The sequence below is a fragment of the Lathamus discolor genome, chromosome 11 (genome assembly GCF_037157495.1).
Source record: "Lathamus discolor isolate bLatDis1 chromosome 11, bLatDis1.hap1, whole genome shotgun sequence".
Lineage (NCBI taxonomy): Eukaryota > Metazoa > Chordata > Aves > Psittaciformes > Psittacidae > Lathamus > Lathamus discolor.
In genome coordinates, this window is record NC_088894.1 from 3348593 (window position 1) to 3374482 (window position 25890).

The window sequence follows — 25890 nt, forward strand, 5'->3', positions numbered from 1 at the left end:
TAATCTATTTCTAGCTGGGAAATAAGTGGAAAATACAGATATGAACATATCCGTGTTGAGATGATGCCAAGACACCTGCAAGCAATGCTGGGCCAGTGGCTGCAGCACAGTCTGTCCCAGTACAAGCTGGTGCCCTCACACAGAGGGGTCTTCACCCCGAAGTGCTGTGGCTGCCATCAGTGTGTTTGCTGGAACTGGGTCCCCTGTGCCAGAATGTGGGGACCCAGCACACAGAGGCTGTTTGACCTTCCCCAGTCATGGGGAAGAGGCACTGCACACCAACTGTTTGCATTGCAGCTTCTGCCCTGGTAAAGGATGGGGACTATTGGGCAGAATTAGTGGTACCGCATTTATGTCTTCTAATGTGCTTAAATCAAATAATGCAAACATGAAGGGTTTAATGTTGGTGGAGCAGACCTAAGATACCAGCTCCTTCTGTTTGTCCACATGGATCGTTGTTATTCCAGAACAGTTATCTTCTTTCTCACTTCTTGTTGCCCTTGTCCTGTCTGAAGCGAGAAGAAAACACAAAACCTGTGCATTGAGACTGGTTTTTGCCTTAACAGCTACACAGAAGGTTCCAGTAATGGTCTTAGTCTGTAATTCTGACAAGCAGCACAGGTAAAGGCTGGTGGATGCCTGGTCTTTGCTTCCCACCTTGAAGCCCCATGGCTGCTTGGTGACCCCAGCACAACCTGCCTGTGTGGCAGAGGCTTCTAGCAGAGGCCCCAAGTACTCATTGTACCACACTGGTTGGTATAATGCTTCAGCCTCATGGCTTTGGGGAATGAGGTTATTTCCCATGTTCAAAAAGTGCATTTGAAAGAGAGGAAACCCTTCATTTCTAACATTGTTTTTTCCAGACTTTTTAGCCTCTTTCCCAGCTGCCATTCTTTGCAAGACCCAGATCTCATTTCATCAGGAAAAACATGTGCACAAGTAGAAAATCTGAGGAGCAGAAAAAACTGGAGCATGTTCTCCTGGACCTACTGTTTCCAGAGTGATTTGTAACTTTAGCACCAGCTCTCAAGAATGGCAAGAAGAAAAGAAACCTCTTGAATGGAAACACAGTGGATGATTTAAACCAAGCAATTCTTATTGATGGGAATCATTCCTTCCTCTACTTCAAAGAAATGTGTCTATTTCCTAGAATCATAGCATGGTTTGGGTTGGAATGTGTGTCTCTAGCTTGCCTCCATTGCTCTTTCACCCTTGAGTGGGTGCATTAACTCCCGTCATTGCACTGATTTTCATCCCGAGCACATTCACTCATCCCCCTGCTTCCTCTGTGGCTTCAACTTGACACCACAGTCTTCATCCTCCTGCAGTGCTGAGCAGCCACCATGTCTCAGCCGAGAAGTAGCTGCCCTTTTCCGGTGGGTGAACTGATCTCTGTTGACATGTCAGCTCAATCTGCAGGGCCCTTCTGGCTGCAGGCAGAGCTGCGTGGCATGAAGTTAAAGTATGATTTAGTTACTAACATAAAAGCAGCTGTGTTCCTTTTGATTTGTGCAAAGAAAAACACATAGTTCATGATGACTAAGCCTGAAGAATGCAAAGGAGACAGCACATATGTACGTTTTCAGTGTGCCCCAGAAGAATATGGAGTTTAGGCTTTAAAGGAAAGTATTTGGGTCCTTGCCAGGTAGACAGACAGTATGAATGAAACACCTGTTCTGGCTTTGGGAGGGTTTTGGAACCCTTTGATTCAGGAAAGGTACAGACTGACCTTAAAGTGAATTGAATTCTCTGGTGTAGAGTAACATGTCCTGCTGCGCTATGAAACTTCTTGGTCGCACTGTGAGAATGTCCACAGCAGACAAAACACAGCTAAATGCTGCCTTTGGGTTAGAACTAAACGGTGCTGGGCAGGCACGGCAAATGGACCAGCTGGGTATCAAACCAGCCTTTTCACATTTGAATTCAATGTTAAAGGAGAAACACTACAAAGGAAACAAAGATATGACATGTTAATTTAACAGAGAGGGAATAACCATTAATCCTAGATGTGTTCTAATTCAGCTCTTGGTAATGCTCATTTGGCACTTGTCAGATTTAAGGGTTTGCATTTGCACATAACGTAATTCAATTCTGAAAAGATACAAAGGATGCTCTTTCTTAGAGTTACTTCCTGTTGTATCACCTTATCAGTCTGGTCTGATTTGTCCATGTTTAACTATTTCTGTTAACACTGCAAAAACAGCATCAGGAACATTTCCATAAAAGCAGAGCTGTGCTGGCTATAACACTGTGGGGTAGAAGTTTATGACCTGTAGTAGATAGCAGATGAGGTAGTGTGACAAGTCCAAGCATCCCTTTTGGCCTTTGGCTTTCTGCATTCGTAAGAACCAGTCTGAGAAAGTGAGGCAGATCCTGGTCAAATTCCTCATGGCTTCACTAAACTCCTCAGTCATTTCCCACTGTAGATTCAAGCTGGGCCCTACCTCCCTCTCTGCAGAAGGGTTTAGAAAGCTGGAATTGAGCTGTCAGTTTGAAGAACAAACAGGGCAAATGTACTTTGGGTGTCTGCTTGTGGGCTGTTTGCAGAACTGTCTGTATGTGCCTGTGTGAACAGGAGGGGAGCCCCTTTCCGTGTCTGTCAACTCAGCAAACTCAGTGAAGCCTCACTTGAAACCTTATTTTTGTTTTAGTCTTCTCAGGTACAGCCCATGAAGCTTGGGAGATTATAAAGCTGGAGATGTGCATGAAGGATATTGATTGCTCTTCTGGCTTGTGTTGGTTCAATTCCAGCTCACGGGGAATTAGTTCTTAGCTTCTAGTAGCTGTTCTTGACACAATTGTGTCAAGACACGACAAGCTTATGAAAATGGGGAGCTTGGTTTAATGTTCTTAGGTCAGCAGAGAGCAAAGCCCAGGAAACATGCTTGTTCCTCCTTCTTGCAGCAGGGTAGTAGAAAAGTAATTAAATCTTCCGTAAAATAACACGTTCCTGACCCTATACAAGGTACAAGAACCATATGCTCACTTACTTCTCTTGGCTCAAGCTCTGCTTTTGCTGATGGCTCTGGCTGTGGTGGTACCTTGCTCGGGGATCCTGTGGTTCTTTTTCCATTGACCAGATGTTGGATTTCCCAGAGTGAGGAGTGCTGCTTTCATTTCTCCATGTAACAGACAATACAAAACCAGGGAATGTATTCCCAGCAAGCAGAAGGTGTCTGCATTGCCATGGAATTACTCAACGGGCCCTCATTCTGTCTGTGGAACACTTCCCTGCTCTTCTGTGGTAGGGTAGAAGGGTCTGTGGAGATAGGGAAACTCTTGGTTGTAACATGCTGAATCCTTGTTCTTATTTAGGAACTGGATTCCCTCATCGAGGTAAGCTCTTGGGAGCTCTTTTAAGCTCTTCCTGTCCCTCCACTCTCCCCAGACCCTACTGTCATTCGAGAGCTTGCTCAAAGAAAGAGCTTGTGAAGGCAGTTTCTGGAAAACTCCTCATGGTCCTGCAGTTTTTAGGGAGGCAAAAGCAAAAACATCAGCAGAACCCAGATGCCTTTAACAGTTGCAGATGGATAGCAGCATGGCCGATGTCATGTTGCTACACGTAGGGGCAGGGAAGATATGAGTAGGATCGCTACAGACCATTCTTTCTGCATTCACTGGTGGTGGGTTGGTTTTAAATGGTAGTCTCTTCTGCTTCAGCATCTCATATCTGGGAGTGTGTCACTGTGACCAGTAGCTTTGTGAAGCTGAGCCAAGCACCATTATTACTAGGCTCAAGAAACCAGTAAAACTCAGATGGATCAGAGCAGATGATAACATGAATGGTAAATATCCAGAGCTGCTAAAGTTAATGCTTAGCAAAGCTTTTTAAATGGAAGAAAGGCTTCAGTATTCCAGCTAAGTTCTAGCTGCTTTAGGTCAGGGCACATCTTTGGGGGAGCAGACTATTCCTTGCCAACCCACGGGGGTTTTCACCTGCCATGTTTGCCGATGGTGACCCTCACATGGGACTTGTGTCCGGTCCAGCTTAGCAAACCTGTCTTCTTTTCCTGGGTGTGGCTGACCAGAGATGGCATCAGGAAGGCGTTCAAGCTGATAGCCTCTAGATGGTATGGTTAGCTATGTTATAAACTCTGCTGAAAAAAACCCCAACCAACTCATTAGAACATTCTGTCTTTAAGCCAATTTCAGATTCCTTCTGTATAAGTCACCTAAAGATATTTCCAGCCTTCCATGTTTGCAAAGTAGCTCTTCTTTACCAGGGGCTGCAAAAACGTCGCTTTTTCCTGAGCCTGTACCACAAACTCCACATGTTGAGTGTGAGTTCACTTGCCTTAATTGCATTCTGGAGGGTGATTAATTACATGCCACAACATTAACACTAGAGGAATATTAGACTGACCCAAGGGTTTTGGCTTGTAACCCTCTTGTAGAGGTAGGAGAAGGTTATTTTCTTCATCTTTGCCCTGCCTTCCTTGTTTGTACATATTCACAAGTGTAAGTAGCTCATTAAATATAGCATTTGGGAAAGTTGCAGGAAGTTTTAATTCCTGTCCTGTGGAGTATTGGTCTCCATACATAAACATGTTAGTTAACCATTACTCCAAAGCACAAGTATTTTCACTGGTGGCTCTTCCACTTTCCCCAGAGGGAGCTACCCGTTTTGAAGCAGTTTAAAGGGCAAAGATGCCTGTTCTCTTTATAGGAGTTTGGCTTAAAAGGTTCTCTTTTAAAGGATACATTCATCTGCTGAGTGAGAAGATCCTGCATTAAGGGGGGAAACCAGCAGAAAGAGACACAGGCAGGAAGGAGTTAAAAGATGTCTGAAAGCCCTTTAGGAAGTGCTTCTAAGTGAATAGGCTTGTCGGCTGTGCTTCAGTGCTTCCTGGCCATGTGGAACCAGGTACCTCTCACCACCCCTGCCCTTGCCAGGCCTGATGTCATGCTGATGTGATCTCCCACTGCACCGTGTCTGGAGGGAGCTGGCTGCACTGGATGCTCCCTGGGCCGTGATGGTGCGTGGGTCCTTCACCTCCTCGTGTTGGGACTGACCAGCTTTCCCAAGCAGCACATGGCTGCGGGCTGTGAGTGCTCTGCTGACCCAGGCTCCACTCTACCATATGGTACCCTTCCACTATATCGCTATACATTAGAGCATGCACATTGCTTTAGATACAGTAAAAGGGATCTCCCAAAGACCCTTGGCAGTGCTGAAATGAGTGTTACCGCATGGCCTGCCAGAATCATGCTCATTGAGCTTTGTATTTAACTATACACACCACTATGCTTTTTTTTAAAGAGCTTTTCATATTTATGGCAGTAACTTTCCCAAGAGCGATGGTTCCTGCTCACTGTCCACAAAACAGAAACAAAGAGGTGATGTGATGAAACGAGCAAATGCCCAGCAGCAGCCTGTGGAGACCTGGACATGCTTAAGAGTTTGCTTTGCTTCCTGGTCCAATTACCACAGCAATGTCACTGTATGGAGTCCAGACCTTTTCTGTGTTGGTCTGCTCTGTAGCTTCTTCCTTTAAAGAAACAGTATTGGTCAGTTCAGGCACATTTTGCGTGTATCGTTCAATTATTGGATTTGAAAGAGTCTGTCTGTGCTAGAAAATCAAAGTAGTGTTTTGATGAGTTAATTTATCTACTGTTGTATATAACCATTTGTAGTATGTTCAGTTGCTTATCTGTAAAGCATCTTCCCCCCCAGCAGTATATAGAAACGTGCGTCCTTGCAGATCTCACCACGCAGGGATGGTCCATGGGCAGCAGAGAGATGGGGAGAAGGTTGGGTTTGTTAATTAGTAATGGAGTTTTTCCTGGAGATAAACCGATCTACCGGTTAATGGAGTTTAACTCCATTAATGGAGCGAGCCGGCCGAGGCAGCGCAGCCCGCAGATACAATGGGCACATTGTTTCCCGGTGGATCCTATCCCCCCTTTTTCCCTGGGAGGGGGGATCCCTTCACCCCGTTCGGCCTCTACTGCCCATGGGAAGGGGGGTTCCCGGCACGGGGGGGGGGGGGGGGGGGGTGGGTGTTGCGAGGGGCCCCGCCTCTGAGCGAAAGGGTTAGGAGCGGTGGGGCTGCGGGCGGCCCCTCCCCGTCGGGGGAAGCTGAAGTAGTTCGGCCGCGGCGGGGCGGAGCGCAGTGCCGAGGCGGCGGGACGGGGAGGCCGGTGCCGCTGCCCGCCCCGGGGCAGCCGCGGTGAAGATGGCGAGAGCGGCGGAGCGGGGCGGTGCGCGGCTGGAGATGGGGCTGGGGCTGGGGTTGGGGCTGTTGCTGGCGCTGGCCGCTGCCCGGCCGCCCGCCTCCTTTCCCAGCGATGTGAACGGGCACAGCCTCCACCCGCCCTACTTCAACCTGGCCGAGGGCACCCGCATCTCCGCCACCGCCACCTGCGGCGAGGAAGCGGCGGGCGCCGGCAGCCGCCGCGCCGTGGAGGATCTCTACTGCAAGCTGGTCGGGGGGCCGGTGGCGGGGGGGGACCCCAACCAGACCATTCAGGTACGGCCGGCGCGGCGGGGAACCACGGACACGCAGCCTGCGGAGCCTCGCTGGGGAGGCACAGCCGCTTCCCGGCCTGGGGGGTTCACGGAGGTCCGAGCCCTTCTTTGTGCTCCCCCGGCCGTCGCTCCCGTTCCCCACCCCTATTCGCCGGGGCTGGGGAGCGCAGAGGCTGGTGCAAGGAGCGGGGCCCCACGGTCCTCGCTGCCGCTGGCGTTTACCCACGCATCCGCGCTCGCCCGGCCGCCGCAGCCGGACCTTGCGCGGAGGGGTCGGTGGTGGGTGCTCTGAGGCGGGGTAGACAGGGCAGGTCCTCGGGGCATCCTCCCTTGCTCGGACCTGTGCACCGGAGCCTGTCCGGAGTCCCCAGGGAGATTAAGCAGACACACGTGCTCTTCTTCTCCCGGCCTTGACAGAAGTTGCAAGTGGAACGCGGCTTGCTGAGTTCCCCTGTTAAAAGTTATCGGTTCTTTATGGTTACAAAATCCTCGGCAAATCATCTCTGAAATTCCTCTGCCAGTCACTGGGTCGTTACGATAAATGTGATAATATTTAGCTTTACTGGTCTTGGCTCTGCGGTTCCCTGTGTGTTTGGAGGGGCATTTGGATGAGCAAAGGAGAAAGTGAAGAGGGTGAATTTTACAAGCGAATGTCACGTCACTTATCTCAGGGGTCCCATTTCAAGTGGACCAGGGGGAGCCTGCAGCCAGGAATGCAGATGGTAAAAACTGCAGTGCACTTTAACAGCTACGGCTGTCTTGAGAAGACAGAGCAGTTGTAAACGGGCTTGTAAACCACTAGTTTCAGATGCACGAACTCCAGACCCAGTGCAGCCCAAACCTGCCCTGGAGCTGCTGCTTTCTAGAGTTTTCTGCATGTGACTCATGAGGTTGGTGGTGCCAGTTCATCTGTTGCAGTGGGGCAGGAGGGCTGTCAGTAACATTAAGGAAGAGCAAGGGAAAGCTTGGTTTCGCAGATCGAGCCTTTCTCGGCCTTTTGTGTAGGGGTGGCTTTGTTACAACATCATCTCTGAAGCATTTTTCTCATTCTGGCCACATTCTCCAAAGTTAGAGCTGTACCAGGAATTTTCTGGCTATTGTGTGGTTATATAATGGAATTTTGCTCCATGTGCAGTAGAAATTGTTGAAGATGCTACTGGGTGGCAGAAAGCTGACATAATTCTCCTCTGAGTTTTGCCCCCTTTTAAAGTGATCTGTTTCACTTTGCTGCACTCTGATGTGACTTGAAGAAGCTTTGCTTTAAGTACGAGTAGCAGGAGGCTTACAGGAGCCTTCATGTAGTAATTGTGCCTGCAGAGAGGCAAAGGGACTAAGGAAAGGTGAAGAAGTAACTGCTACTATGGGCATTTGCAAATAGATGTGAGTGATCTGCCAAGCAAAACTGGGAGAATAAGACCTTACAGAAAAGCTGGTAAATGTGGCTATGCATTTATCCCTCTGCATCTGTCCAGCTGTGCTCTGGCCACACTGCCAGCTTAGCGTGACACTAAGGATGCTGGTGACTAAAGTGAACGCCTCAGGCTGCACCGGCTTTGGGGCAGTTGTATCTCATCCTTAAGTGCAGCCCTTTCCTGGCTCCATAGCATGTGCATATCCCTCTGGATTCCCCCTGCTGCCAAACGGGGCTCCTCGGCCCTGGATTTCTGCAGTGCTCCCCTCTGCAGCTCTGGCACAGCGTCGCTTTAATCTGAGCACCACTTCCCAGGCCAGTGGTCTTAGCCTGAAAGCTTTAGAAAAACCCTTTTGTGGTGGCTTCTTTCCATGACCACAGGCAGCACCTAAATGGGAGGGGGGAGGAAACAGGAGGGGTCAGAGTTCCAATTCATTCCTTTCGGGGGTTTTGGCACCACCCGGTGACTAAAGCAATGCAGGAGGTAGGAGGGAAGTGTTCAATTTGAGCAGCCTGAAGCAACAATAATGGACTCCACATGCACGTCCTCAGCCTGCGTGTCCCTTCCCTTCTCCATTCACCTGCTCTGCATGGTGCAGCTGTGGTGTGAAGGGAAGTTTGGTCAGGAATTCTGGGAGAATGCCTCTGGCACCCTCCGGCAGATTTCCACGTGCTGTGGTGGTGAAGGGACATTTGCTTGACCTAAGACCCAGCGTAAACATGAATACAATCATCTAGTCAATGAGTTCAGTCAGTTCTGTTTTCAGCTTGTTTTCATTTGACGTTGTAGGAGGCTTTCGGGGAAGGGAGTTCCTTGACTACAAACCATGATAGTCTTAAGATGTCGATAATCATTGAGCTTCCTGAAATAACACTGCCCTAAAGACACTTAAAGTGCTTCTGGCACAGTTTGCGGGAAGGCTGTAAACCTTTTTAAGGGGTCCCCTTTGCTTTATTCAGGGCTGTTTGCCAGAAGACAGTGTTTCTAACTGGGAGGGGGGGGCTTTTCAGCCTGCAAGGATGTGATGTGCAGTGATGCTGAGGTGTGCTGAAAGGGACTCCCCACATAGGTTTGCTTCCCTTGTCCCACGGACAATCCTGCCTTCATGATAATGTCTCAAAGATAAGGCAAAAGAGAGATTATAGGTTTATTGATCTTATCAAGCTTTACTGAACGTGCTTGTAGCTATTTGTCTTCCGAGACAGAGCCAGCTCGGCAGAGGCATAGCTCATGTTCCCCATCCCTTCCCACTGCCTGGGGGCTGTTCCAGAGACCTGCCAGAGCTGGCAGGGATTGTTCAATGCTCTCAGCGAGGCAGGGCTGTGGATGATTACTTTAGTTCAGATTAGTAGTATAACAATAAGGCAAGTTAGTGGCATTCATTGAAGCAATTATAGACATTAGAATTGAAAAACATGCAGCAAACCTCACTGATTTCAGATCAGTGCTGCTTCTGCTTTCATCTGAAGCCTATCTTCACCTAAGCCCTGCTACTGCAGAACACTTGGATGCAGGTGGAATTGCTGTGCTTGCCTGTGTGGTGTTGGAGGTCTTGTCCTCTTGCCCTTCATGGTGTTGGGCACAGATGGGATTTCAACCTGAATGTATCTGGATTAAGTGGCATTCTCTGTTGATATCCTGCAATAGGCAGCCACCATCTGGTTTGCTGCTTCTTCATCCTGTTCTGTGCATGGTGGTGGATGCTGGCTCAGCCCAGGCAGTCTGTGCTTCGGGTGTCAGTTGGTGCTGTACCTCTCTGTACATGTCTCTTCTGTGTTTACGTGTATGGTACCACTGGATTTAAGTGGTTTAACTGCAGCTGAAAACCACAGAGTTTTAGAACAAGTTGCTGTTGCCTGCCGAAGAGATACCTGAGGATTCAGCACTTGCCTATGTGAGCTGTACCTTGATCTGTGGGGACAGCCCCAATAACAGCATACAAGCACACACTTTCTGTGTCTGAAATACCCCATTTCCTGCCTTCCTTACCTCATCCCAGCAGCCCGGCCTGCCCCACGCTCCCTGTGGTTTTCCAATAAATAAGGTGAGGAGAGCTGAGATTGGGTCACGGCAGGGCCAAATAAACTGGGACAAAGCCATCTGCTTTCCCCGAGGGAAGCGGTGCCAGCAGGGTGCCAGGCTGGTCTTTATGCTCAGAGGAAACTTCAAAGTTCCCACTGACTTGAACGGGAACAGGATCTCTGGAAGCTGCCCTCCATTCAAACCGCCCCCTTATCTCCCTCTCTTTGCAGTTAGCTCTGATAGTGGCAGTTTTATGTTCTTTAAGCTGCCTTGCAGCTTCTTGTGTCGCTGAAGTTCTTTCTTTGGTGTGCTCTAGTGATGTCCACGCCTCCCCAGCTCTGGCAACCTGCTAAGCCTGCAGCTCTCAGTTGCTGTTTAATTAAAATCCTCTGCTGATGTCAGAACTTCTCCCTTCCCTGTAGAGACCTGATGCACTGTGCCAGAGCCTGAGTTGCTCCATAATACAAACAGCTGGAAATGGTTCTCATCAGGTTTAGGTCTGGCTCTAATGAAACAACTAATGAGCAGATGGAGCAGCACAGGGGCTAATGGCGCTTTTAATAGCAGACTTAATTCAGCTGTTGATGTGCTACCAGCCCAGTAGCAGCTCATGCTGTACTGGGGAGAGGGAACAGCAGCGTTACAAATGGGGAGCAGCTGATCTTATATTTTAGACATCCCCTCTTACTCACCTTCAACTGCCTGGCTCCCATCAGTGTGAACTTTGGGTTCAAAATGGCTTTCACATCTGTGGCAAGAATGTAAAGTATGAAACCAGTATGATTTTTTGTTATTTATCCCCATTTTGTACCCTCACTCGCATCTCCCCCCACCTCGGTGCTGTGTGTTGTGTAGCAGCAATTTCCACACAACCTGTTGCACCGGTTCCCGTTAAAGGGTTGAGCTGAAGAGCTGGGTCAGTTTTATCTGGTCTCTTCTCCCTCCTTGCTCCGTGCATGTTCAAACGAGCCTTGTCCTGACCCCTCTGTGCAGCAGGAGCTCCCTGCACGGGTGTCAGGGTTACCTGCATGGCTTCAGCTGCCCTTTCCTTTGGCCTTGTGCTTGCATGTCTGCTATTTCGTATCTCTGGAGGTGTTCATTAAATGGTGTTCTTGTTCAGGAGAGTTGCCTGCAGATAACACAGCACATGGCTGTGGGGAAGAATGCTGTGAAATCTCTGTTTCCTTTGCACTGGGATTCCTCCAGAGTTTGGGGCATCTGGAAGATCATATGCTCTGCAGTGTCACAGCCCTTGTAGGGATGCAGATGCAGGAAGCCTGTCTTGAGATAATGTACTTGGTACAATATTAAAGCTGACTGCAGCTGGGACAGGCAAGGAGGGCTTCCCCTTAAGGGAAAATTGCCTGTAAGGTTTTCCCTTCTAGGCTGTTTGTAGCAGCAATTCAAGTGACAGAACAGTGGCTCCACAAAGCAAAGAACTTGCCTGTTTTCAGGGCTCTCTGCAGCGTTCCTAAGGAGTGGGTCAGATCCATTTGTGCATTAAAGGGGAAAGAAAGAATTGCCCCTCGCAGCTTGGTTCTTTGTCTGATCCTGCTCAGGAGGTGCTGTTAAAGTTGAAGAGTTGTTTACTCTGGAAGTGTGTCCATGGAGCTGGCAAACCGGCACCACAAAAGCAAGGCAGGAAAGTGATTGGCCAGCTGGCAGCAGGGGCCATCCCTTTCTGCCCTGGCACTGCAGCATCACCAGCAAAAGAAACTTGGCTGCTAGACTATTAAGCTTGAAAATGTAGCTGAAAGGACTGTACCCATGAAATGAATAGGTTGACAAGAAACAGATTGCAGGGAGCTGGGCAGGAGAACTGCCAGTCTGGTTCCATAGGAATGGCTGAATGGGCTGGGTCAGGATCTTTGGGTGTCAGCAGGGGTGTGAGTGGCAGCCTTAGTGGAGGAGATGGAGCTGCAGCCTCTACTCTCCATTGTGATGGGGCTTCTCACTCTCCACACTCTTCTGCCTCTGGCAGCCAGTTCTTTGTGACAGTCCCTTTGCCAACACTCGGTGCATATCTGAAATACAAAAGGGAAGCTAAATGTTGGGTTTATTCTTTCCAACAGGGCCAATACTGTGACATCTGCTCCTCTGCAAACAGCAACAAGGCTCACCCCATCACGAATGCCATCGATGGGACAGAGCGCTGGTGGCAGAGCCCCCCCCTCTCCCGGGGGCTGGAGTTCAACCAGGTCAATGTCACGCTGGACCTCGGACAGGTAAGCCAAGTCCTTCTTGATTGTGCTGTAGACCAAGCTGGCAAGGACCTGCCCCTCTGATTCTGAAATCCTTCAGGCGTCCTTGCTGGAAGGTGAGTTTAAAACCTGCTTGTTTAATGACAGGGCAGGAGGGTCTGGTTAAAATATGGAAGGAAAACCTTGTCTGTGTGTAGTATTAAGTGCAGTCTTTGCTATTTGCTGTTATTATTCAGGCTGTCCCTAAATAGAGTTGCTCATGGAAACCTCTGCAGGTGCTATTCCCCTAAAGAGGGTATCTACCTCCTGAAGGGGCATGGTTAGCAAGGCTTCACCCCAGAACAGGCAAATACAGCCCTGAGGAGTTTAAGGTTGTGCTGTAAAACTTCAACTGGTGCATTTAAAGCTCTTCCTATAAAAGACAAAGGAAGACAATGGATGCTTGGTCTCTAATGCTGGCAAGTCAAAAGGAATTAACATTGTAATAGCACTGTTGCCAGCCCCCTTGCCTCTATTCATCTGCAAAACTATCCCTCTGGAAATGGGTTAATTCTCTCAGATTTTTCTGGGCTTAGAAAAGGCTTATTTGTCTCTGCAGTTTGTAAGGTGCCTGACTCCACATTTACAGCTATGGATACCTGGCATGTGTTGGTGGTGATACCCTCTGTCAGATGCCTCAAACACACACTTTAATCCCCAGGATTGTCTCTGATCCACTCCCTGCCCTGCTGCAGCACTGGCTTGGAGCCTCTCAAACACTCTCCACAGCTTCCCTCCCATGAGTGCCAGCTCTGAAGCTGTGTTGTACACAGCACCAGCAAAGCATCTCTTAACGCCCAGGGCACATCATGCGTCGCATAATAGCTGTGTGGGCAAAGCCTCCCCGGGGCGCACACACTGTGCTGATCCCGTTAGCCAGCGTAGGTGGCATCTGCTGTGTCTCTTGGAGAATTCCCATCTGGCAGGGGTGTGCTGAGTTGCTTGGACTCCCTCCTCCCACCAAGGGCCAGCCTGGAATTTGGCTCTCTGAATCCTCAGAAGGGGAATTCTCTGGAAGGGGAATTTCAATGACCAACTTCCCTTGAGAGCCTCCTTCTCCTCTTTGTCCTTCTCTGTGGCAACTTCTGGCTTTAGGCCAGAGCTAACAGCACTTGAAAGCTGTTCCATTTGGCTCACCTGGGGATTTGCAGGCTTCAGATCTGCAGTGCTGGGGGCCAGAGCCTGGAATGATTTGGGGGGCTGCAGTACTGCTAAAACCAAGCTTGTGTAAGTTTGCCTTCTCTCTCCTCTCCCAAGCCTCTGTATTTGCTCTGGATTACCTTTGGGATGGGATTGCATCCAAGGCTGGCACCGGTTGTTTCACCTAGTAGGGAGGTTCTCTGTGCTCCGAGAGCCTCTATTTCCCCACCACCTTTGCTAAGTAAGCAGTTGCCCAACTGGTCTCAACAGGAGCACAAGCCTAAAGCTTCAGCCCATTTTTCATGGCTTCCTCTTTATACATGCCCTTATTGTGTGTAATTGCTGTAATAACCCACTAATGCTCCCAGTGAGAGGCAGTTCTTTGCTTTTCCCTCCTTTGTGTTGGTAGGTCGGGCAATAGGAATGTTACAGAATCGCTGATTTCCTCCTTTGGAAGGTTTGAGGCTGGTGGAAAGGATGGAAGATGAAAAGAGGAGCTCGTGGGACCCAGCAGGGTCTGCATGGCAAGTGCAGGATGAGGCCAGGATAGCTGGCAGCCAGGCTTTGCACATTCCTTGGATACCTGTGAAACAGGTAACACCCTCAAAGGCTTGTCTGAGAGCAGGGCTTTTCTTGGCAGGCAAACAAGGTCTCTCCTTGCTCTCTATGACCCTCTAGGGAGCTCTTGGACCAATTCAGATTTAATTGAAGGGACTGAAAGCTTTTGTCCCTTTGGGAGGTCGTGGGTGCCTGGAGCTGATGCATGGTGCTACAGCAGGGGCTGGCACAAGGGGTTATGGTGTCAGCCCCCTCCTCCCCTGCTGGCTTGGTCTCTTTAGAGCCATAAGTACTTCATTACCAGTTGGAATCGGGTTTCTCCAGCATTTGGCAAGGTGGGAGAGTGGCACTTAATTGAGCAGCCTGTTGGTCTTTGCTTTTCCTGGCTGGGAGCTTGCTCTCCTCACAGGGGTGTTAAAATCCTATGGGAAAAAGGGAGGGAGGAATGTTCACAGCCAGCAAAGAAGCTAAAGAAGGGCTCAGGCTGGCCACCCAGCTGGTGTGAGTGTATTAAACACTCGCATCACGTCATCTCAGTGCTAGCAGTGGCCTAATCTTAACAGCTTCATCAGCAAGAGGGATCAGAGCTCCCACCACAGCATGGGAAGAGATTGTGGCTGATTATCTGCTAGAGCACTTGGGTCTGAATTGCTCCCACTGGTGCTGTGTCTGTTCCTGCCTCCTTGAGGTGGAATAGTTTTCCTTTCTGGAATCGGTGGGGGGAAAAGCTGGAAGAGGAGGAAAAGTCACTTGAGGTTTCCCATGTCAGACCTGGGTCTGAGCACCAGAAATATGGCAAATGGCTCCAAGGAGGAAAGTTAAATGGATTTTTCTCATTTTGATCATGACCTTGTGCTTAAAGCTTTAGTGTATTTAGGATGGGCTGGGCTTCTGCATGGATGTGCTGCAAATTTAACATCACAGCATCATGATGAAGCACGGTTCAGGTTTTGGAGGGTGGAAGTGGGAAAGTGCCTCTGCTGCAAAGGGGCTGTGCACGGAGCAGAGGAAAGCATGACTCACTGCCACTATGGGAATTGTCCCCGGTGATCCCGCTGTGATGAAGTGTCCCAGTGGGTGGAGGGGAGGAAAGGGTGTGATGGAAGAGTCTTTTCTTCTTCTTTTTTCTCTTCAAGAAGGTCATTTGAGTCAGAGCTGACAAAAATCAGGAGGCTGAAGGAAACATGAATGACTGGAATCCTGCCAGGGCCTGACATCCTTCTTGCATGAAGGTGAACCCAGGCCAGCCCTTCCCAGAGATGTTTATGGATAGTTGGTGCTTTATGATAAACTCTGTGAAGAGGAATGCTTGCAGTCATGCTAGAGCAGGAGCTTCATGCCAGTGCTTGCTTGAGGTTAATGACTGCAGTGTGAAGGTGGCTGGCTAGCATCCCCCATCTCCCCCCATCCCAGAGCCTGCTGGCCCCTGTGACACTGGAGAACAGCAGGAATTCAGACTGAAGCTTTGCAGGGAGTTTTGATTTACATCCCAAAGGTATTTAACTTGTCAGGGCTGTGCAGAGGGCACGCAGCCTCCCCTACACACCAGCGAGAAACACCCTCATCTATTCACCTCTGCCACAGAGGAGAGAAGAGGAACCTCCTCCTTTGGAGAGCTCCAGGCTGTTGCTGCTTTAAGTGCACCTTTCGGGTTGAAAAGAAAGGAAAGGACCAGGATTGTGAGGCCGGTCTGAAGGTGTGTTCCATAGTCACTGCAAGATGTGTCTAAGAAAAGGAGCAGATGAATAACTTCCTGGCTGCCTTGAGAAGTACCTTTTGAGTTTTCCAGCCATTAGAATGGGATCTGCCTAAGTTACCACTTCTCCTGCCTGCATTGAACTGATTAACTTCTGCTTGCCAGGCTCTTCTGGCTCCAAAGTCAAGGTCTTCATTAGCACAATACACACTAGATGCTTCAGCCCTTGGCCAGCAGGCTGCTATTCTTTCAGTGTGAAATGTCTCAGAGGGAGGTGGGTGTTTTTCCTATGGTGGATTTCCAGAGCATAAACCTACTTCCTTTCCTTCTTGCACTGCAAATGTGACCCCTTGGCATTGGCTTTGCACAGCCGTTGGATGTGGGGACACTTGCAGGTTCTGTGAATGTGGCTGAATGCCTGACTTGCATGAACAAGTCAATCCTCTTTGTGTGAACTGATTTCTTGTTGTGGATGTTAAATTCCTCCTCATTCTTGGTAGATGTGGGCTGGGTTCTGTAGGTGAAAAGGTACCTGGCCTAATGCTAAAGGAGCACCACTGAACCACAGCATAACACCTTGTGGGTCAGGGTGCTCCAAAGTCATATTCCACCTCAATTTCAAGCCTCCCATTTATTTCAATGTAATTGAAATAGTATTGGAAGCTGCTGGTGGAGATCTTCAGGAGCCCTCTTTGAAAGGCAGCTGGAAGGAAGGAAAGCCTCACAAAGCAATGGGCTGAGGTTTACCCCCTGTCCCCAGCAAAAGCCTACAGCATACAGATAAATCTGATGTTTATTCCCTGGCTTAACTGATCAGAAACCCATTCTTGATGAGTAAACCCATGAAATCCCAAGGGCAAGCTCATGGTGGTTATTGAATGGAGCTGTTGTCCTGGAGGCTGCTTTTCCCTACACTTGGTGTGGGATAGGGGTAATGGATCCAAGAAGAGTTTTCAGCTGAAAACTAGATCCATTTCCCTCTTTCACCTTCTTCCTTTTGCCCCTTTGTTTCAGTTGCTGTGAGAGCTCATTGCCTGTGGGTGATGTATCTGCTGCCTGCATGTCCCTCTGAGGCATCCTTGTTGGTTCTTGTTGTATCCAGGGGGAAACTTGAAATGGATCTCTTCCTTTCCTTCCCCTTGGTAGGGATGTCTTCCATGGTGTTTTCCACAGCACACATCACTGGAAAATACCCAGCTTCCATTTCTCCCAGGGCCACAGGCTGCCTGATCTGCCTGGTATGTGTTTTTCATGGAGCACTGCAGGAAAGAGTGAAGGTTTAAGACTTTTTGTAGGTAGTTCTGTTCTTGATTTCTCTTGCTGGAAGGACTACTTGGTCTTCACTGTGCTGGGGCACCACTGTGGGAAAGGGGTAGGAGGGCTCAGTGACATTAATTGTGAGCTTCTGCACCTTCAGTAAAGGGCTGGGGCGTAAAATCTCTAACAAAGACATTCTTTCTCCAAGTTGTTCTCTGGCTCTGGAAGCAAAAGCAGCATTAGGAGTAAAGCATCTTAAGCAGGCTGAGCAGAACTCCTTGGTTTCACCAGCTGAGCCTTCAGCCTCCTGTGGGGAGTCCTCTGCAATGCCATAAACCCCTCCAAAAGCAGATCCAGCTCTCTATTTGCCCATCTGCAGGCTTCAGGATCCTGGTTCCTCCATATGAAGTGCCCCTTGAGGTCTGGACAGTGGTGCTGTGTTTTAACATGGCCATCAAGTGGAAGTGAGGTGCATATTTGTAATGCTTCCATGGAAAAGGTAGGAAAGGTGCAACTGGGAGAGAGTGCCCAGCAGTGGAGCTGGTGCTGAGCCTGGTGTATGGATCTTCTCTGCTCTCCCAATACATTTTCCCCTTTATTGTTTGAAGTAACTTTTGTGAAGGCTCCTCTGTTTTATCTTTGAAGAAAAGCAGCTTTTTCCTTCCTTTTTTTGTTTTATGTGCTGATAATGGAGGTTTTCACCTTTGCTTTTCCCTTCTCGACCTTTCCATGCTTTCTGTCTGCTCCCACCGCATTCCAGCTCCAAGGGCTGCGCAGGAGCCGCTCAGGTGAGCGGAAAGGAAGTGCCTGGCTGTTAATCAATGGGGATCTGTCTCCTCTGGCAGCAAGAGCAGAGCAAGTCGGATGCCAGGTTCACTTCTTGATCCAAAGCAGGCAAGGCTGAGACTTCTTTCTGCTTTGTTACTACTGCTCTTGGTTGTTGTAAGGGATCAGATGTGTTGAACATCCCTTAAGGTAAATCATGGGTGACACATCCATTTTAATTGTGTTATGTTTACTGAAGTCCTGAACCAGTGCTGCTTAAAATCAGTTTTGCAGGGCTGCAGTGATGGTGTTTCACTTGTAATGTGTGCTCCCCAAAGAACTGCCATGGCTCACGTCGGCCAGGCTGTGAGCACGCAGGAGGCTCTGCACACATCGCTCAGCACCGTGGCACCTTTTGTGGCCTCCGAGGAGGGCGTTTCTGTCCATCCTTTGCATTGTACAAATGACCCTTGTGCTTCAATAGCTTAATCTCCCCAGAGGCTGTGCTTGCTCTGCCCAGACCTGAACCAGCTCTGGAGAATTCAGGTGTTAAAATAAGCCTCAGCCTCCCTCTCAGACAGCTCCAGGTAATGACTGATGAAAGGATAATTGCTCTGTTTCCAAGAGGTGCGTGCAAGATTTCCACTGTCATTTCTCCCCACTTATTGTAGCCTATGTTTAACGTTGGCATGATGAGAAACAAGGAAGCTGACGGTGGTGGTGAGCTCCCCCTTCCCCTCCAGGCTGCCCGTTCCTGCTCAGCTCCCTGGGATTCTTCAAAGATTAGGAGAAAGCCTCGGGGAGAGCAGGAGCTGGGAAGAGGTCAGGCGAGCTGCAAGCTGGCGTATGGGAGGCTTTAGTGTGTAAGGAATAGCTGGAAGGCAGACCTTGCCATTTCTTGCTGTTCTCCTGGAAAGTGGCTGCTTGGCTGGTAAACAAGAGCGTGAATGTGTGCACTTAAAAGTGCTGCAGGGTCAGCTTTGTCCAGCCTGTTTGTGGTTGTACCAGGCAAGCTAAAACAGATCCAGACTGTCTGGGTTAGAGCATTGTGTTTTCCTGCTCCAGCTGATGTTACAGGGAGTGCTGTGTGGAGGTCAGTGAACCCAATGGAACAGGAGGGAATCACAGCTCTGACATGGAGTGTGATGGCAGCTGAGTGAGTGGGTTATTTTCTGTGCTTTGCCTTGCCCTGTCTCCAGAATGGGAATACTGCATCCATCTCCATCATTCTGTGTGCAAAGCCTGTGTGCTGGAGCCTGCAGTACAAAATCATTTGTAGAAGAGAATGATTTCTTGAGTCAAGCCCCCAGACAGCTGTTGGCCATGTGCAGCCCTTCTCTTCAGTCCATCATCCTCCTCGGCCAGTGCCAGCACCCATCACCACAGCGGGGTGAGTTCATGCCCTCAACACACACCCGAGTGTGCACTAATGAAGCTAGGAGCCTGGACATCCTGCTCTTGGTGTGACCCAGGCATGCTGGGAGACTCCCTCACCCTGTGGCATTGCACAGTCCCTCCAGTTCTTGACACTTGTCCTGAGCATGGAGGAGGCCCTCAAGTGGGCTCTTCCTGCTTCCTGGGGCAGGTTTCCAGGAGCCGTTCCTGCCCTCCGGAGCCCTGGCTCAGCTATGTCCTGGCTCTGATACACCAGGCTGGCAAGGGGGATGCTAAATACACTTCTGAACATCTGCCTAGTCAGCTTAGAGAAGCCTCTTTCAAGCCTGTTCTAGCCCCCTGCACCTTTCTTTTGATGCTTTACCAAGCCTGGCTCTGCCCTGCTTTCATCTCTGCCTTATCCTTTTATTAGAGTCATAAATGTGGGCCTCCGGGCTGAGCCCAGCCTTGATCCTCAGCCGTTTCCTGTTTTCTGGATGCAGTTCTCTTCACATTCCAGACCTCCCCTCCTATGTGTGATGCCAGGCAGTGCAATAAATAGTACATTGCTTCCCGTTGATAGAAACTAAAAAGATGACCAGTAGGAAGACACAAGATGAGGCACACGCCTGGTGTGATGGGGCAGAAGAGTCTTTCTAAATGGGTTATGAGCAGACTCAAGATCAGTGGCAGTTAACCAGTGAAATGTGGCCTGTTCACAAAGACCTGGTAACTGAGTTTCAGCTTCTGAAGGCACGCTGTGGGTATGGCTTAGAGAGACTGGAGCAGGAAGTCATCATAGTGGGAGATGCAGGGAGGAGGACAAGTCCTTTGCACTTGGATGACTGCACAAGGGGAGGATGATGCAGTGGTTTGGGGCTGCTTTGGTTACCAGACTGACAAGGATGGGAGGAACGATGATATTTTGTGCTCCATAGAAGGACTTGCCAAACAAGGGTATAAAAAAGGCCATTGTTAACATGAGGTCACTGCTAATGGAAGGTGTGTCTGGATGGTGCCAGCTCCTGTTTGTGCAGCACAGGAAGCAAAGTGCTGGTTTTCTCCAAGCACCCCAACCTGGCCTCCTGAATGCTGCTTTGAAAAGGCAGCTCCTAGAGACAGGGAGAGCAGAGGTGGGGCTGTGGTGTAGTTTAGGGCCTCAGCATCCACTTCCTTCTCAGTCCTCTCCTGAAACAGTTCCATACATTCTGTAGGTAGACTGGATATCACCTACTTGATGTCCAAGAGGGTGAGCAGGTAACAGGGGCTGGCAATTGCTGCCGCACAAGACTTGCTGAGGCTTGTCAGTCATTGCTCCTGGAGGGCAGTGTTAGGGTGGTCATTTCACTGTCTTGTCCATCCTTCTGTTGAATAACAAAGCATTCATGGGAGTTGTGAGACCCCTGGATGTGGCAGGAAACATCGAGCCTCTTGTTCCCAACCACATTGATATGAGAAGCTGTGACTCTGGCAGCAGGGTCGAATTAGCTGAGCTCCTGGTGCAGGTGTATGTTTGTGTTGTGTGGTATACATGGTTGTCTGAAAGTTTGGGCAGCTTCCATTAGAGTAAGTTGCCTTTACCTTAGGAGATCTCAGTGATGGCTTTTACTGTACTTACATGTGCTGCAGGCCACATCTTTGATGGAGCAGACCTACTGGCCAAGCCTGTGTGTATAACTCTGCCCTTGTTGGTGTCCTCTGCCTGAGAATCATTTTGCATCGTCAGTTGGCATCCTGATGCTTCTCAGTGCTTGTTTGCATAACCCGTACAGTGACAAGCAAACAGCCAAACCCTGACAGTTGCAACCATTTTTCCCTCATGCATTTAATAGCTCTTTCCCATTTCTTTGCCTGCTTTGATACAGAGCTCCCCCTCTCACACATTCAGCTGAGCTCTATTTATGGGTTCCTATGAGTTCCCATCACTGTGGATGGGAGCATGCCCTGTGACCAAGAAGCAGTTGGCATGCATCCGTAGGCATCTCTTGGATCTAGTTAAATGCACATGATGCCAAGTGCTGATGGGAAGGGGAAAAGAATGGCTTTCTGGTATTTGCACTGAGTTGCAAACTGTAAACACAGGCTCATGACTGCAAACAGAGATCTCTGTCATTGGCTTCATCATGACTTCACTGTTGTTGTCCTGGCTGTTTGCTAAAGCTGTTCCTTAATCCTTTTCCAGGCTTTTGCAAAGTCTGCACCCACTGAAACTTTGAGCACGAAGATTTTTGGCTGGACTCCAGGCTGGGCTTAGTTTATTCTTTACCAGCCATTGCTTTCTGCCTTGGAATAGGTTTGCTTCAAGTCTTTGTAAATGGGACTGTAAATACAAGGGAGCTCTTGGGGTATTGTGAGTAAAACCCTGTGTTCTTGTGAGCCCTTATGCCCGAACAGCAGCAAGAACTGCCGCACAAACGCTGTAGCTGCGGATCTCTGCTGGTGTTAGCACTGGCATTGGGAATGTTAATCCCATTGCGGCCCTGGTATGTGCTGCTGTTGGGTCAGCTAACCCGGCTATGAATGGCAGTGTCATGGTGGGGAAACCTGCTGATAAATGCTAACGCAGTGCGTGGCTGTGACACTGATTTTGAGATGAATAAACCTGCTTGCACGGGTCATGTTCGGCTTTGTTGAAATGTGCTAACAGCCGTGGCTCTAAACCCGCTGGTATCAAAGCTTGCAGGACCCATGCAGGAGAACTGCTGAAAAGTGATGTTGCTGAAATGTTTGGAAGCTTGGGACGGTTGGGTTTGGTGCAGGGAGCTAATAAGTGGTGCAAGGGAGGTTCTCTTGCTCTTGGAACTGGGTCTTTGTATGTGTGGGACATGAAGCTGCTGACTGATGGTGGTCCAGAAGGGCACCTTCCAACACCTCTTGGCCCTGGGAATAGACATGGTGGAAGTAAGAAAGACAAGGAGTTGAGAGCAGAAAGGAAATAGCATTTGCCACCTCCTGGAACTGGGTTGAGAAGCACACAAGTGAGGCAAGAGCTGGAGCATCCGTAACCTCTTCCAAACGCTGTGGTAGGAGTTAGGTATATACTGCTCTTGGTGCCAAAGGGATTCCTCTGAGGTTTGTGTGAGTCCGTCAGCTTTGGCATTTGGCCATGGAAAATGAGAAGCCTTTCAGTGGCTTTGGTGGCAAGCTGAGACCTCTCACTTTGTGCCAGTTTTTAGCTAATTCATCATCTTCCGTTTCCTCCCCTCCTCACCCTTCCCATGTGTGCAGGTTTGTGACAGGATATCCACTCCATTCAAGGGAATGGGGGAAACATTTGCTCCTAGTGTGGCCAGTTGCCAAGGTTGCTTTGTTCTCCTTGTCACTGAAAGGACAGCCCAAGGAAACCCTCAGACTGAAGCTGGCATGCAGCTTGGAAGGGATTTCCTGCAGCTCTGGAAGTGAAATGCATGACGCAGGGATTTTGTATTGAATCATTACTACTTTTTATCCCATAAACACAACGAAAGCGAAGACCTGGGTGGGCTGTGGGCAGGCTGGGTCTGAAATCCTCTCTTTGGGAATTGGCACAGCTATGCAAGTTGTGCTTTGTCAAGGTTCAGATGAGTCTTGGGAGGGTTTTAGGTGAATTGAGAGCTGAGCTTGCAGCAGGTCTGGGTTTCCAGGAGAATTCAGTTGCGTGGTTAAGAGGAGGGTCACCTGTGTGCCATTAAACATGCTGTAGCTGGAGGCTCTTCTTGGTGACACTCAGATGTAAAAGGCCTTTTTGTAACAGACGGGATGATGGTGGCAAGAAAAGTGGTGAATTGCAGTGTCTGGGTTTTAACTCCTTGGCGTGGGCATAGCAATGATGTCCAGGGCTCTGGGGTGATGGGGTTATGGGCTGTATAGAGAGGGTGAGACAGCTTTTCCTTGGTGAAGGGGGTAGTGCAGCAGGCTGATGCTCTAACACCATGTTGTGCCTACTGTGCCCTGCAAGACAGAAGGTTTGACCTCTGTTTGTCATTATAGGTTATGTGGCGTTTACCTGTGTGCATGCTGTGTTGTGGTGGGATCATTACGTTGCTGTCCCAGGGCCCCAGAAACTCTAGGAACTTCACAGACATCTAATTCACTGTTGGCCACAGAAGGAGAAGGAGCTGTTTCAAGTCTTATCCAGTATCTAAAGCACAAGATCCTATTTGTATCCTATGGAAGGGGACTTGAGTGTTTCTTTTTTCAGCCCATGATTTAGCCAAGGGCTTCCTAAATAGACTTAGCAAGGCTTTGTCAGCACTGACAAGGGTCTTACTATAGCTCTTTTATAGTATTTTATTATTTTTAGTACTGGCTGGTCATGGAGCAGGTCCCAGATTTGTACAGCTCCCTCTGGAGAGCCCATCTCTACAAGCTTGTGTTCCTAGCTGATGTAGTTGTGCTTGCAGAACTCCGGCTTAAACCGTTCTGCAAGCTGTCTACAGCAGAAACCAGGACTCCTTTGTCTGGCTTCTCAATTTCAGTTATAAACTGGCCCAGGGACTCCTACAAATACTTAAATTGTCTTGTACTGAACCTGGATTGATGTTTCTTACTGTAATTTAACTCGTATCTTGTACAGCTGGGAACATTTGTTTGCTCTGGATGCCCTCTTGACAATGTGCTATGCTTTGGTGAGTATGAATAGTGGGCTTTTCCACCCCCCTCTCCAGGTTTCTGAAGGCCAAAGTCTTGAAAGAGCTTAGAAAGGCTGCTAAAGCTGTGCTGATAAGATAGGCAGCAAATGTGCTTGAGAGCCTTATGTAGGAACAAAAATGTCCAAGCTGTTTGCTTTCCCCTTTACAGTGTGAAGAATTAATATGTCTTATTAAGGAGCCTGGGGAATTGTGTGCTCAGAGTAAGGGCTACACTCAAGTATTATTCCTGCCTGGTGGCTTATGCTCTCCCTGGGGCTGGCAGCTGAAATGCTTGGTTCAGGTTTGCTGAGGATGAGACTGGAGCTGGTTTGGACTCTGCAGAGTCCCTGTGGTTGCAGTTTCATTTCTAGCAGGTTGCCATCTGCAGAGAGCCACTTCCATGGAAGATGTGTTGGATGAACTTCATCAGACTGCGGTGCTGTGAGAAAGACACTGCAGCTACTGCTTGAAAACTTGTGTTTAACCTCCCAAGTAAATGACATACCTGTGCTGTGCCCCCACCCTGGACACATGCCATTGCACATGCCCTTCCTTCTTTCAGCAGTGGTCTTTCAGTGGTGTGTGCTTACACACCCAGACCTTTTATCTCTACTAAATCACAGCTTTCTTAAGCCCTTGTGTTTTCTGTAGCACTCCCCTTATCTCTGTTCCTTCCCAGGGCTGGGCAGTGGGAGCAGGGAAGCAGGAGGGGCTGAGCAAGCTGTGAATGTGTGCTTGCCCTGCAATGATGCTGTATGGCTTGGAGCAGGGGGAGCACCTGTAGGACAGATGGGTTTTCCCAAGCTTCTGGGCAGCTGGGCTTTCTGCAAGGCAATCATTCTCTTTTTTTAGGAGGATTTGTGGTGTGTTTGTGCAGCACAAAGTTGCAGTTTCTCATGTGGCTGCCAGCTTATGGAAAGGGGCTGAAAACTAGTTTGGAAGTTGCTGTCAAATGATGGCATGGTGTTGCTTCTGCTCTCTGTCCTCTTGTCCTTCTTTCCAACCATCAGAATAGGGATACTGTGAAGTCCTGGGAAGTGCTTTCAGTGATCCCATGCAGTTAACATACGCACTTTTGCAGCCTGGTGCTGGGACAGGGCTCTGCCGTCCATGCTGTCAGTGCCTCCAGCCAAGCCAGGACTGAGCAGCCCCATGCACTCCACTGTGCCTTTTGGCCACATGAACATCATCTCTAAGGACGGTGTGGCTGGTGTCCTCATGAAAGTACTGTTCCTGATGAGAAGTATTGTGGCTGCTTCTGTTTTCTTTCCCCTTTCCTATAGTAAGTGTTCAGCCGTAGCTTCACAGCATGCAGTCGCCTCCTCGTAGCCCCTAGGCTCTTGATGATCCTTGTGTGTATATATGTGCAGGTGTATGTCGTGTGTACATTCTGTTGCCCCTTGTAGCTGAACCTGCAGAGAAGACACTGGGTTTTATGGCTGCTCCTTCAAGGACATCTTCCTTGCTTGTGGGCCCATTGCATGGAGAGTGCCGAGTCTGAGCTCTGCTTCCCAACAGGTTTCTCTCCTGTATGGGGTTTTACCAACCACAGTGAAGGGCAGCAGCTCCACAACTCGCACCACCTTTGCCTCATTCTGGAGCTGGAGGTCTAGGGCATGGCACCAAGAGTTTCATCTTCACATGCTGTTCTGGGGGAAACTGGTGAAACGTGGGTGCATCTGGATGAGGCTTGATGCCTGCTGTGGCGCAAGGAGCAGTGTGGATGTAGGTATCCTCTGAATAATTGCAAATAGTTGTCTAGCACAATGGGGTTTGCTTGGTTTATAAGGCATCCGACCTTTCTTTTGCTAAGGCTTTCAACAACCCAATTTACAGCCTTGGAAGGGACCACCCAGGGTATGGTTTCATGGCCAGCACAAGGGGGAGGGAGGGAACTCTTCAAAGAGCAGAGGAGGTGAAATTACTACCACAACCCATATATTGATTTCATGAACCGTGAGGCTCGGAGGCAGATGCCAGCCTGCTTTGCTGTGATCTTAGCAGAATGTGACCCCTGTCCCTCAGCAGCAGGGTATGGAGGAGATCACCTTTCCCTAGGCAGATCCGATTTCTGGAGGCCGTCGGGACGATGTTCCCTGTGCCTGGGAACAGTGCTGGGAGGCTTTGGCTGTGCTTGGGAGATGCACACAGCACATCTAATATAAACACCCACCACAGCAGCTTTGGAGAGCGGTGCCAAACTGCATTGCTGTAGCTACCCTGCCTGCGTGAATGGCTTTGCCTCCCCTCCTTTGAAGATGGCGACTCTTTGAAAACAGGAGATCAAGAATCTGGTCTCAGGCAAGTTAAAAGACACTATTTACAAGTGTTTATCCTGGAGAATATT

At 49.2% G+C, this 25890-nt stretch overlaps 1 protein-coding gene across 3 annotated transcripts in view; it reads left to right on the forward strand.

The window, feature by feature from the left end:
* Window positions 1–6129: 6129 nt before the first annotated feature.
* The window catches only part of LAMA5 (laminin subunit alpha 5), an 83705-nt gene continuing 63944 nt past the window's right edge, over window positions 6130–25890 (forward strand). For 2 of the 3 annotated variants that reach the window (XM_065691388.1, XM_065691389.1), the window contains exons 1-2: window positions 6130–6470; window positions 11976–12128. In XM_065691388.1, coding sequence (XP_065547460.1) covers window positions 6177–6470; window positions 11976–12128 — 447 coding nt within the window. In that variant the 5' untranslated portion in view covers window positions 6130–6176. Of the gene's footprint in view, window positions 6471–11975; window positions 12129–23488; window positions 23541–25890 lie in introns of those variants that run through there. The other variant, XM_065691391.1, reaches the window with a different exon arrangement.